Source organism: Nansenia antarctica (genome assembly GCF_963989245.1).
Source record: "Nansenia antarctica genome assembly, chromosome: 2".
NCBI classification, from domain to species: Eukaryota; Metazoa; Chordata; class Actinopteri; order Argentiniformes; family Microstomatidae; genus Nansenia; species Nansenia antarctica.
Genome location: NC_137675.1, coordinates 7,618,809 through 7,632,949, shown reverse-complemented (window position 1 = coordinate 7,632,949; position 14,141 = coordinate 7,618,809). Strand labels below are relative to the sequence as shown.

At 44.5% G+C, this 14,141-nt stretch overlaps 1 protein-coding gene across 1 annotated transcript; it reads right to left on the bottom strand.

Moving 5' to 3' along the window:
• Window positions 1-11,214: 11,214 nt before the first annotated feature.
• Window positions 11,215-13,150, bottom strand: LOC308149738 (uncharacterized protein; the record flags this gene model as incomplete). Its single annotated transcript, XM_080522635.1, has 5 exons — window positions 12,998-13,150; window positions 12,001-12,133; window positions 11,868-11,909; window positions 11,471-11,498; window positions 11,215-11,360 (listed from the first exon to the last, which is right to left on the bottom strand). Exons 1-5 carry the CDS (start codon window positions 13,033-13,035, stop codon window positions 11,215-11,217), a joined length of 387 nt encoding a protein of 128 aa, XP_080378761.1. The 5' UTR covers window positions 13,036-13,150.
• Between the last annotated feature and the right edge of the window lie 991 nt (window positions 13,151-14,141).

Here is a 14,141-nt window from a genome sequence, read left to right as displayed (position 1 = left end):
AGAGAGAGAGAGAGAGAGAGAGAGACAGAGAGAGCTGCGTGTTCCAGAGGTGGGAGAGAAGAGAGCCCCTCAGAGCCCACACCCTTACTTATAAACAAAGTCAAAATGCAGTCACAACCAATGGTCCTATCAGGTCAAGGGGGAGAGGCCAGGAGCTTTGGCAAAATGGTCATAAATACCTTGCCCTAACCCCACAGTCAGGAGACATTCCTTCATAGCAAACATATAGGCCCATTATTAAGTACAAATATACTACATATTCCCATTCCTCAGTGTCCTGTATATCATTTTAATTTTGACATCCCCCTCACCTATAAAGAACTCCACCTCTCTTTTCTCCCCTTCATTCCTCTACTTCCCTATCCACCATTGTCCTCCACTCCACTGTCATCCCCTCTTTAATCCTTTTTAATATATCCCTCACTGCCCCCTCCCATATCTCACCTCCCATCTCCCTCATCGCATCCACCACCACCATTGCAGGCATAAATCCCAGTACAAATTCATACACCATATCCCAACTCAGCCCTCATCATTACCCTGTCATACAATTCCTTCCCATCATACCTTATCCTTGGGTTTAAAAACACTGGTTGCTCCCACACCTGTCTCACATTTTCACATACATAAGACACGCATGGTAGAAACTCTCCCCACGCCTCCACAACTTCCTTGTAGAAAGGTGCTACTCCCTCCAACATCTCCTTCTGCATCTTCATACACCCCACTCTCCCTACACCTTCCACACTTACTCATGGCCTCTGCCAGGAATATTTCCCATGCATACTCTCCACCCCCATACACATACTTCACCATCCTTTTCACTCTCATAGTCTTCTTTTCCATCTCCAGATTCATGAACCCCAAACCTCCATGCTGACATTCTCTAATACCTCCTGTGCAATCCTGACCCTTTTCGCCTCCCATACAAACTCATTCACCATCCTCTCAACCTCTCTAACCACTCTCTCCGGCACATCCAACACACCCATCACAAATTTGGACATCAAGAGTGCATTGACTACCACCACCTTCCCTCTAAGCTTCAGCCTTCTCATCCTCCATAACCCTAACGTCTTTCTAACCTTCCCCAATATCTCTTCCCACTACATGTCCCTGCCTTCTCTTGACTCTATAACTAGATGTATCCCTAACACTCTAAAGTAATCCTTCCTTGCCCTCAACCCTAACTCATCTCCCTCTTCCCTCTGCACACCTATATATTATCTAAATTTTCTCTACATTCACCTTTGCCCCAGATGCCCTACCAACTGAGCCACAGAGGACCACAGTAACAGCACTGGCAAAAACGCTATTCAAATGAAGGTCACTATTCAAATGAACATCACTATTCAAATGAACATCACTATTCAAATGAAGGTCACTATTCAAATGAACATCACTATTCAAATGATCATCACTATTCAAATGATCATCACCATTTAAATGAACATCCCTATTCAAATGATCATCACTTTTCAAATAAACATCAACGATTCGATTGAGTCGTTACAGCGAGCTAGCCAACTAAAGCGCTTGGTTCATAAAAAAAGATTCCTCCCTCTCTCTAAACTGGGCTTCTAGTCCCGTTTGCCCTGATAAGGACCAGGGGGGGTCGGGGAGGCCAAAAGCCTGAGTTTTAATCCCTGAATAGGCCCCAGAGTACACACCGCTGAAGCCCGGGAGCGACTGTGGGAAACCAATTGGATTTGGCACGCACACCGTAGGCGCCGCTGTGGAGAGCCGGCGAACGGGGGGCGAAACAGGCGTTTTACCCTGCTGTTCTCCCTGTGGCCACAGGGGGGGACCCTGCTTCAAAATCTCTCCACAGGATTGCTCCCGTGACCTAGCCACACAGACGCACTCCAGACGCGGCAACCGATGGTACTGCTGGTCAGTCCAGGTGATCCGTTCACGGTTCTGAACGCCCCCGTCGTCTCTCTGTAACACAAGCACACACAACACAAATTAGCTGAGCCGAGCACGCGGGCACTCACACACGCACACACACACACACACACACACACACACACACACACACACACACACACACACACACACACACACACACACGCACGCACACACACTGTGCAACTGCTTGCTTACATATTAGTCAACGGCATTTCATAATGCCTTGATCATAATGATCATAATGACATCATGCTTGATCATAATGATCATAATGTCATGCTTGATCATAATGATCATAATGACGTCATGCTTGCACGGTTTGTTGACGTGTTAGAGTTGAGCCAGCGGTCATCGGGCCAGGGGGCGCAGGCCTGGCCTAGTGTTGTCTGTCTGTCAGTGACACAATAGCAGCTTTGTTTCTACGCTCCTAAGTGTGTACTGTCGCCTTAGTGCATTGCACGTTATAAATGTGCTTTTTCTTTATTTAAAGCATTTCAGTCATGAGTGAAAACCACGCTACATACGATAGACATACAGTCATGTTGTAATATGTCGTCATGGGTGTGTGTGTGTACGTGTGTGTACGTGCAGGAAGGAGTCTGCACACATGTGTTGATGAAGGACCGTCAAGGTTACAGCCTACAGCCCCGCGGTGGCGTAGCGGTCTAAGCACTAGCCACTAGTGCAAGCTGCCCACCGGGGACTGGGATCGAATCCCGGTCTCGCCAGACCCGGATATGGCCGAGGCACACAGGGAGCGGCATATTGAGCGGCCGCTCCAGAGGGCGGTATAGGACTATTTCCGGACAAGGATCCGTCGCGCAACAGCGCCCCCGGGGTGCCGGAATAACGGTGCTGGGCTCGAGGAGCCAGTCAGCTAGTCTGCCTGGCGGTCTCCTCTGGGGCTGCCGGCCATGGGGTCGTGCGGCGGATCCTACGCAATAGGCAGGGGATAATTGGATGCTAGGTTGGGTTCAATTGGATACCAAATTGGGTGAAAAAGGGATAAAATCTGAAAAACAAATAAAAAAAATAAAAAAAAGTTACAGCCTACAGAACGGATGTGACACTCCTAGTTCACTTGAATGAACTCATCCAGGATGGACTTGTAGATCGTGTCACTTCGGTTATGAAAGTTAAGGGTTTAGGGTTGGGGTATAGGCCGGCTGTACTGTCCATAACACTGACCTCTGACCTCACCAGGGATGAACGCAGCTGTGCGCGCTGTGACGCGGATGGGCATCTATGTCGGAGCCAAGATGTATCTCATTTACGAGGTACTTTCCTCTCACCGTTTCTGCTCTTCCATGTGTTGAAACTTATTATTATTATTCTACTGTATATCCTTACTGTGGTATAGTAGCCATCAGCCAGTAATATGATATGTTATATTACTGTACTGAATATACCTCCACCCCCTTCCTGTCCAGTGACACTCTCCATAGACATTGCACTTTACACTCTACACTTTACTCCCTTTGTATAATATAATGTATAGTGAAGTGAAACTTTATTTATATAGCGCCTTTCGTACACGGATGCAACCCAAAGCGCTTATATTATAATGCATATGCTATAATAATTCTGTATGTCCTATTTTTTATTATATATACAGTTTCATTATTGTTACTGTTTATGTTGCATCTATTATCCTTGTATAGATGTTGTTGTTGATGATGATTGATGCTGTAGAGCTGCTCTGTCTCAGGTGCTGTGTTACAGTGTGTACGTGTATTCAGTGTGTACGTGTATACAGTGCAAGTAAGTAAGTAATGTTTATTTATATAGCACATTTTACAATGACAAAAACAGCCACCCAAAGGGCTTAACAGAAAACACTAGTAAAAGAGAAACAACAGATAAAAATACACTAAAAACAAGGTGCAATACAAAATAAAGAGTACAAAAAGTGCAGTGTCGGGAGGCAGGCTCACTTCAGCTCAAAGGCCAGGGAGAAAAGGGGTGTTTTAGTTAATCTTTTAAAAACCTCGACGCTCTGGGCGGATCTGACGTGGAGGGGGAGGCTATTCCAGAGCCTAGGGGCTGCTTTAGAGAAGGCTCTATCCCCTCTCGTTTTGAGTCTGGTCCTAGGGACCTCCAGCAGCAGTCGGTCTGAATACTCGTACACACTGAATACTCGTACACACTGAATACTCGTACACACTGAATACACGTACACACTGAATAGGGTGTGGCAGGGTTAGGGGAGATGGTTAGGGGTAGGGGAGGTTGTATGCGTGGGAGAACAGGTAGGTTTTGAGGTGGGATTTAAAAGTGGAGAGTGAGGGTGAGTCTCTTGAGCGGTTGAGGGAGAGAGTTCCAGAGGCGGGGTGCCGCTCGTGAAAAGGCACGGTCTCCGAAGCCTTTGAGTTTGGCGGGTGGGACAGTGAGGGGAACTGTAGCAGTGGTGTTCCATGAGCAGCTTGGGTTGAAGGTCCAGAGGTGTTGTGTTTCCTCAGGGCTACCAGGGGCTGGTGGACGGCGGAGACAACATCAAGCAGGCCAACTGGCACAGTGTGACCAACATCATCCAGCAGGTAAACACGCCACTGAGAGAACATTCCTGCCCAAACAAACCCAGCGCGTCCCATTAATTACCTAGACTGTTGCTGTGGGAAATACTGGTAAATGGTAAATGGACTGACTTATATAGCGCCTTTATCCTCATTCACCCATTCACACACACATTCACACACCAATGGCGGCAAGCTACCATGCAAGGCGCCGGCCCGCTCACTGGGAGCAATTTGCGGTTCAGTATCTTGCCCAAGGACACTTCGACTTGTGGCCAGCCGGGGCTCGAACCCCAACCATGCGGTCGTTAGACGGCGGTTCTACCTCCTGCGCCACAGCCGCCCCCGAAACCGAAGCAGTGTTTGTGACATACTTGGTCCGCAAGTCAGCGTCCGATTTAATGTTCAGACTTTTCTTTCGAAAAAATGTAAACACATTTCAGCATTGTTGTAATAATCAATGACACGCCCTCTAATCGACTAACACAGCTTGTTCTGTGAGCCTGCTAACAATGTAAAGTAGTGTTGCAGTTAACTAGGCAGCCGTGGACATTACTCACCCACGGGTCCATTACGTTGCAGTATTTTGTCTTGACTAGCGAGTTTGTGTCGTGATTTTCAACAACGTTGAAACGTAGTGTTTCAAAATAAAGGTCTGAACATTTTGATTGCTTTCCGACATGCGGACCAAATGACTGAAATCTGTCAGTTAATCATCAATCACACACACACACACACACACACACACACACACACACACACCGAGGCGTATCTCTGGGGGTTACGTTCCCCAGTCAGACTCTTTGTTCTCCTCCCCATGTCAAAGTTCAAACCCTCTCTGATCACGTAACACATTGCGTCTCTCTCTTTTGCGTCTTTTCGGTGTCGATTGAAGTTCACAGATGTGTCTTTTCCCTCATCCCTCTCTCCATCTCTTCTCTCCATCTCTTCTCTCCATCTCTTCTCTCCATCTCTTCTCTCCTGGTCTGTATAGTTCTGGTTGTCGGCTGGTAAGGCGCCTTGCTGCAAAAAAGTGTTTGCGGGTGCGTGGTTCAGTGTCTGCTTCTTCCTCTTCTCTGTCATCAGCTCGTTAGGAGTGACTGATGCTGTGGTACTAACCCCTCATCACCTTTGGTATCACTCTCCATGTCGCTGGGGCTCTCTAGGGGACTCTGGGAGAAAGGCATGGAAAAAGATCCGATGCTATGACCTCCCCTCTACTCCTAGTCATCAGCCTGAACTAACCGATGTCCAATACAAGAACGATAGATTTAAAAAATGGCTGCATGTCATTTGATACAGCCCAACCTGTTTCAGAAATAAACCAGTTCAGCGTTGCTTCTGACCTTGGCAGGGTTCCCACGGGTCCTTGAAATCCTTGAAAGTTTGTGAATTTGAGAAAAAGAAATCAAGGTCTTAAAAGTTTTAGAAAATAGACATGGGTCATTGAAAGTGCTTGGATTCACCTCTCTCTCTCTCTCTCTCTCTCTCTCTCTCTCTCTCTCTCTCTCAATTGTTTTTTTATAAATAATCAAAAATTAGTCCTTGAAAGTCCTTGAAAGGTGCTTGAATGTGATGTTTCAGAAAGTGTGGGAACCCTGCCTTGGTCTCTGGTCTCTTACTGGGCGTTGAGGTGTCTGTCTGTCTCCCCGCCCCCGCAGGGCGGGACCGTGATCGGCTGCGCCCGCTGCAAGGCCTTCACCACCCGCGAGGGCCGCCTGGCCGCCGCCTTCAACCTGGTGAAGCGTGGCATCACCAACCTGTGTGTGTGCGGCGGCGACGGCAGCCTGACCGGGGCCAACATCTTCCGTGGCGAGTGGCAGGGCCTGCTGGCCGAGCTGGTGAAGAAAGGTGAGGCGGCTCAAAATATATTTTTATTGGGTATGTTTAAAAGAAAAATCCAACCTTTCTTTCAACATACTAATACATGTAAAGACATACAAACAAGTGCACTGTGCAGTGAGCGGGCCGGCGCCTTGCATGGTGGCTTGCTGCCATTGGTGTGTGAATGTGTGTGTGAATGGGTGAATGAGAGGCCGTTGTAATAATAATAATACATTAGACTTATATAGCGCTTTTCTAGACACTCAAAGTCGCTTTACAAACCGAAAAGATTGAGTAGTAATAATAAAAAGAAACAAAAAAATAAATAAAAGAAAGAAAGTATAGGGGCCTAATTAAGGTAGTGCTGGGGACACATGGGAAGGGGAGGGGGAGAGGGTTAACTGGTGAAGGGGAGGGGGAGAGGGTTAACTGGCAAGCTTAAAGAGGTGGGTTTTGAGGGCCTGAAGTTTTTTAGCCCTGTTCTCATGAGCAAAGAATTGTAAAGCGGTTTGGATAAAGGCGCTATATAATGAATGAATGAATGAATGGACTTTATTGTCATTGCTACAGTACAGGTACCAAACAACGAAATTTAGGAGGGGTGGCTCCCCTGGTGTTAGGAAAGGGATTTTTTTTTATTTTTTAGAAAAAGAATAAAATCACAAGAAGGTAAGGAGCTGGTTTACATAAATAAAGGCTATGTACACAATCCACTGTACTATACTGCACAGATAGTCAACTAGGGTTGTCATATTGCACAAAAGTATTTTTTCACGTTATTTAAAGTGTCACAGTTTGCAGGCTTGAAATGTACATGTTTGTGCCTCAGCACTAGCTGCCATACAATCCGTCCAGACTGTCCTGGGCCCAGAACGTAGGCCTTTGCTGTGTTCAGGGCCTTGACGGCCCTGTGGTAGAAGCAGTTCTTCAGTCTGTTTGTCTTAGCGGCCGGGGTCCTGTACCGCCTTTTCGAGGGCAGCCTGATAAAGTGTACGTGCCCAGGGTGGGTCGGGTCCCTGGAGATCTTGGAGGCCTTCCTGAGACAGCGTGTGTTGTACAGCTCTTCCAGAGAGGGGAGGGGGGCGCCGGTGATCTTCTGTGCTGTTCTCACGACTCTCTGTAGCGCATTTCTCTCCGCTGTTGTGCAGCTGTAGAACCAGTTGCAGATGCCGTAGGTGAGGATGCTCTCCACTGCGCCGCGGTAGGCGCAGTGGAGAGGCCACCAGTATCTCCTGCTTGTTGTGTTCTTTCCTGAGGCATCTCAGGGTGTATAGCCGCTGTTGTGCCCTCTTGATGGTGCCTTTTGTGTTGTCCTTCCAGGTCAGGTCATCCCGCATGTGATGTCCCAGGAATCGGAGGGTTGAGACTCTCTCCACGCTCTCTCCGTCGATGAGCAGGGGCTGGATCTCAGACTTTTTCCTCCTGTCTACGATGAATTCCTGGGTCTTTGACTTGTTCAGCAGCAGGTTGTTAACCTTGCACAGCTTGCTCAGTTGCTCTACCTCATCCCTGTACGCCGCCTCGTCCCCCCCCGAGATACATCCCACCACGGTGGTGTCGTCTGCAAACTTTACGATGTAGTTGCTGGGGTGGACGGGGGTGAAGTCGTGGGTGTAGAGGTTGTAGAGGATGGGGCTTAGCACGCAGCCCTGGGGGGACCCATGTGCAGTCCATTTACCATGTTGTTGTGTTTATGTGACGGTTAGCGAGGAGACTAACAGTTAGTTTGTTGTGTTTATGTGACGATCAGCGAGGAGACTAACAGTTAGTTTGTTGTGTTTATGTGACGGTCAGCGAGGAGACTAACAGTTAGTTTGTTGTGTTTATGTGACGGTCAGCGAGGAGACTAACAGTTAGTTTGTTGTGTTTATGTGCAGGCAGGATCACAGACACCCTGGCCCTGCAGCACGGCCACCTGAACATCGTAGGGCTGGTGGGGTCCATCGACAACGACTTCTGCGGCACCGACATGACCATCGGAGCGGACTCCGCCCTCCACCGCATCATAGAGATCGTTGACGCCATCACCACCACGGCCCAGAGGTCAGCCTCCCTCACACCTTCTGACATACCAGTGGCCCTGGGCGTGCGTAGATAACAAGGCAGTGAAACATTGTTTCTTCTTCGGCCTTCTTTAGGCTGTACACTCCAAAAGTTTGGATTGGCAATTAGCAAACAACAAACACTGTGAGGTGAAAGTAGAGATTCTCAGCTGTTATTTGTGTACATATTGGTTTGGTAAACACTTTTTATGCACAGCCCCCCTATTTCAGGGAAAGTCCTCGATTGTTTGATTTACCACAAAAAATATTAAAAAGTGCTGAACTGTCCCAGTACTTCTGTAAGGCACTGGATATGGACAGCCATCTGCTTACCGCTGTGGTGTGTGCCTCAGACTGACCAAACCTACTGATGCCAGCCAGTTCCTTGTGTCCTTTAACAGAAATATCACTTTTAGTAATAGTTTAGGTACTGAAGGAATTGAAAGAGTTCATGAAATTAAGTTTCTTGGTGTGATAATTGATGATAGAATAAGCTGGTCATCTCATATAAAAAATGTCCGAAATAAACTGTCAAGAAGCATTTCAGTACTGAGTAAGGCAAGACACGTTCTGGACCAAAAATCACTCCACACTCTCTACTGCTCACTGCTTTTACCATATTTAAATTATTGTGCGGAGGTTTGGGGCAACACTTATAAATGTAGACTACAATCACTATTAATATTGCAAAAAAGAGCCATAAGGTTAATTCATAATTCCGGTTATAGAGATCACACAAATTCATTATTCTTAAAATCAAAAACATTAAAATTCACGGATCTGGTCCACCTTCTAACAGCACAAATAATGTATAAAGCAAATAACAACCTACTCCCTAGGAATATTCAAAAATTGTTTTTTGATAGAGATGAGAGTTATAATTTGAGGGGGGAGTTACATTTAAAACATATTTATGTACGTACAACGTTAAAACGTTTTTGTATTTCTATATGTGGAGTGAAGCTGTGGAACGGATTGAGTGTGGTGCTAAAGCGGTGTCCAAGCATGACCCAGTTCAAAAAGCGGTATAAAAACATGGTTTTCACCAGGTACAAGGAGGAAGAAGGGCTTTGATAGTTGTTGTTTTCACAGATTATTTGTTTATTTACATGATCTGTTTTCTATTGTTGGTCAATATGTAAATATGTATTTTATTTATTTATTATATTTATATTGAAGTCAACTGCTGATTATTAATTATTAATCTCTGTTTATTGGAGAAGGGGTAGGATTAAATAAGCTTATGCTTCTTCCTACTCCTTTTCGGACATGTGAAGTAAATAGTGTTTTTTTTTTTGTTTACCGGTACTTTTTTTTTTTCTTGTTTTTGTTTTGTCTTTTGTTGTTATAACTATTTCTCTCTACACATGTTCGAAATAAATGCTTTCATTCATTCATTCATTCATTCAATGTAAAGTAAGAGTTTATGTATTGGATGAGTAATTTAAATACTTATTTGTATAAGTATTGTCTTATTCAAATTGCAAACATAATACTTTTAGGGCCCAAAGGCAATATATACATTATGACCAAGCAAAGAATGTCGCAAAATGTCTGAAGTCATGATACTGTAACATTCTCAATGATTGTTTTTGATTTTCTTTTTACGTAATCTCTAATACCGCAATGTGCTACATTTGTGAGGTTTTAGTATGTAACGGTGCTCTTACAAGAATGTAAGATTCACTAAAGTATTTGAAATTATATAATCAAACAGTAGTATCAAAAGATCACCTCGACCAGAAGCTAAGAAATATTGTGCGTACAGTAAATGGTGAAGTAAGGGAAATGGTAAGGATGTTGTTTAATTGCACTTATTAGAACAGGCTTTTACTGTGTCACGATGAACACTAGATGTCTATGAAACTGCTGTATCCATTATGTAAACCCTTACCTGTGATATTGTAATGGAAATAACTTTTGTGTTTAATGTGACAATGATCTCATGGGACCAACACTTTCAATACTGCAGTTAGTTTCAGTGATCAATCAGTGATTATGTCACCAGCCGAACTGAACAGCAAATCACTCCGATTATATAGTCAATATAATATATAATCAATATGCAGTACACTAAACACGTGCAATTACACCTGTGGTATATTTTTTGCTTTGTATGTTGTTCTTACAATAGAGATGTCGTCAAAGCAGAAATGTGAGTAAATGTAATTGTGATGCATTTTGATACAGACCCAATGTAAGGAAATGCCATCAATAAAGACAGTTGATAGTTCTGTGCATTTTATTTAATTACCATATGTAACATATAAATAAATATTACCGTAGTTGCAGTTAAATGTTACATAAACCGCAAGTGTGAAACAAACATGTTAAAGTGAAAATCAAACCAATTTCTAGATCTTTTTTTTATTTTTTATATACTTTATTGCAGGGCTGTACATTACATTTCAACATTTACAAGTTCATTTCATACACTTAAGTTCATCCTGCATCATTTTTTTTTTTTTTTTTTTTTTTATAAAGAGAACAGAAAAACAAAAAATAAAGAATAGAGAATAGAGAAAAAATACAGAAAAAGAAGAGAAAAATTATAGAGATAGAAAAGTAAGAGATAAAAGGAGGGGGGGGGAGGGGTGGGGGCTTCCTTCCTACTCATTCATTCGGGCCATTCTAGATCTTATCTTATCTTATTAATTATTAATTATAGATCATATCTTAAGTGGAATGTCCATCCAACAGGAGCTAGTCTCTAATACAACAGGCATAGAGTTAACAACAACAACACATCCGCATTATAACCCCAAATGAGAACCATTGCCGGTGGTGTTGGTATGTATGGAGAGTTATTGTACTTCCAGCAATTGTTGTAAAAATCAACACAAATTACAACAGGAAATCAGGGACAGAAACAGGAAACTCATTACACAACCCTTTGTGAAGTCTTCACTGCAGCAGAAGCTTTTCTAAAACTTCCCAAAGTTAAAAGAGAACGGGAAGGCATCCTCAGGCCCCTGCGTCTCGCGGCTGACTGAGGTCTGCTCGGGGGTCTTGGCACCGAAAGAGAACTCGAAACTATCTTCTGACCTTTCACCTTGGTCAAACAGGAAGCCTGCAAAACAAACAAGTAAATGACACTTCACATGAAGTATTCATTCATTAAGCCCAGTGTGAGAGATGCAAACAGTACAGGCCAGAACTTCAACAATAGAGTATGTTTACCACTGGAGTGTTTGGATCCAGAGGGTTTCTGAAAAGACACAAGCGTTAAGACAAACTAGCAACAAGATTCTGCACAGATCATTTAGCCACAAAGCTCTGCAACATGTAGACTGTTTCTATATGTGACTGTTGTACTGTATGTGTGTCCATGGGTTGTTCAATGTTGTGTCTGTGTGTGTAAGTTGTTGCTGCTGCTGTTGAAACAGGCCTCTCTTGAAAAATACATTTCATCTCACTGAGACTAACCTGTATGAATAGAAAACTGGTACCTTTTCATCTCACTGAGACTAACATGTATGAATAGAAAACTGGTACGTTTTCACTGAGACTAACATGTATGAATAGAAAACTGGTACCTTTTCACTGAGACTAACATGTATGAATAGAAAACTGGTACCTTTTCACTGAAGTATGAGCTTGTAAAAGAGAAAGGGCTTTCCTGCAACGGACAAATGGAGATGTTTTAATTCAGATTTGGACATTAAGTCATCGTTGCAAAGATGTGTCATTCTCTAGTTGCTCTTCCTCACCTCCTCTTGGGAGGAGCCCAGGTCAAACCCAGAGAAGCCAGGTGTGGTGGGAGTCGTGCTCACGCCGAATAGAAAACCTGGCGACTTCGCTTCAGAGCCGTCCTGGCGGCCTGGTGAACTCCCGGGGCTACTGCTGAAAGATTTAACATGACGTTGAACTTAAGTCTTGACACTACGGGCTGGTTTCCAGGACGCCCGTACCCGAATCGCAACGGAGTTTAGACAAAACCACGCCTATTTCCACATATGACGTACAGTACACGATGCGTGAGGGAGGCGAGAGGGAGATGTTGATGCTGGATCACAGTTAAGGTTAGGGTTAAGCCCAATTTATACTTCTGCGTCGAATTTACGCGCGGCTACGCCGTAGCCTACGCAAGGGCTCTCCCAATTTATAGTTCTGCGTTGGTCGGTCTGCGTCGCCCTGCAATTACCACTTGATCCATGTTTCAAATATGGCGGTCTAGCAGCGGATGAGAAGCGGAAGAAAGAAGTCGGAATCATATGACGCTACCAGGCGGACCAATCACAGTTCTTACGGTCTGTGTAGGTGTGCCGCGTAGTTACATTTTCGGAGAGGTGCGCGAAAAGGTACGCCGTAGGCTACGGCGTAGATTTTACGCAGAAGTATAAATTGGGCTTTAGGGTTAAGGTTAGGGTTGGGTTTAGGAAAATGTATGCTAGCTATGGTTAGGGTTAGGGTTACGGCCGAGAGCTGCGGTGTCCATAGCAACGCAGCAGGCGACGCGCACGTCACGCGGAAGTGGGCGTGGTTTCGTCTAAACTCCGTTGCGATTCGGGTAGTCGCTTCCAGGACTGATTAAGCCCAGTTCTAGACTAAAGCATCCATCATGGAGATTGTCCATTGAAAGTGTGATTGAATCCCGGACTAGGCCTAATCTTTGTCTGGGAAACTGCCCCATTATTTATGGTAGTAACAACAGGGAATCAGTGGGTTATCTTGTATGTACGAATTCTAAAGTGTGGAATGTCTTACTTGAGTGAGAAGGTTGGGGTGGTGGAGTAAGCTTTCATTCGTGCAGGTGAAGACTGAGGATGGGTTCTCACAGGTGAGGACTGAGGGCAGGTCGCGCCCCCCTCATGTTCCTCCTCACCAGCAGGGTGCGCTGCCTGCTCATCTCCCTCTGGTTCTCCCTCCTCCACCTCAGGCTCCAGTACCTTCCCTATGTTAAGCTGCTCCACCTATTCACAAAAACCTTTCTTCTAATTTAGCTTTCACATAAAATTCAGTATATATAACACAACAATTCACCTGCATTGCATATCGGACATATGTCAGACAGTAAGCATCTGGTTTCTGTTTTCCAGGGTTCCCACACCTTCTGAAACATCAAATTCAAGCACCTTTCAAGGACTTACAAGACTCAATTCCCTCAAATTCAAGGACCTAACACAGCATAGTTTGAGACAGATCTAGATGAGAATTTAGTGGGGATCGAGAGGGGAATTCAAGCACTTTCAATGATCCATGTCTATTTTAAAAAACGTTTAAGACCTTGATTTTTCTCAAATTCACAAACTTTCAAGGATTTCAAAGACCCGTGGGAACCCTGTACAGTAGTCCTACATGTTGGTCAACAATATACACAGGACCTGTTCCTCTGCTCCGCATCCCTGGTCCTGATCCGTGCTCTGATCTAGAGGATAAATACAAAAACAAAACTATATCGAAACATTTTAAAATGTCTAAAATCTTCTCCATTGTTATAAATACAAATTTGTAACATGATAGTAACGATCAGATCTCAAAGTGAAGCATTGTTCAGTTATAAAAACACCACATGTTACTGTCCACATGTGACTCTGCTATAAAACACCTTACCCAATGACTCTGATATAAAACACCTTACCCATTGACTCTGCTATAAAACACCTTACCCATTGACTCTGATATAAAACACCTTACCCATTGACTCTGATATAAAACACCTTACCCATTGACTCTGATATAAAACACCTTACCCATTGACTCTGGGTTTGATCGCAACTCGAAACTTGCGTCTCCTGTTGCATCTCGGCCAAGGTTTCTCTCCTGATTCTCATCAATCATTCCCTCCACCACTCTCTGGTGACAACCCTGGAAAATGAGTCCAGGTTCACGAGAGTTGGCACTACTACGC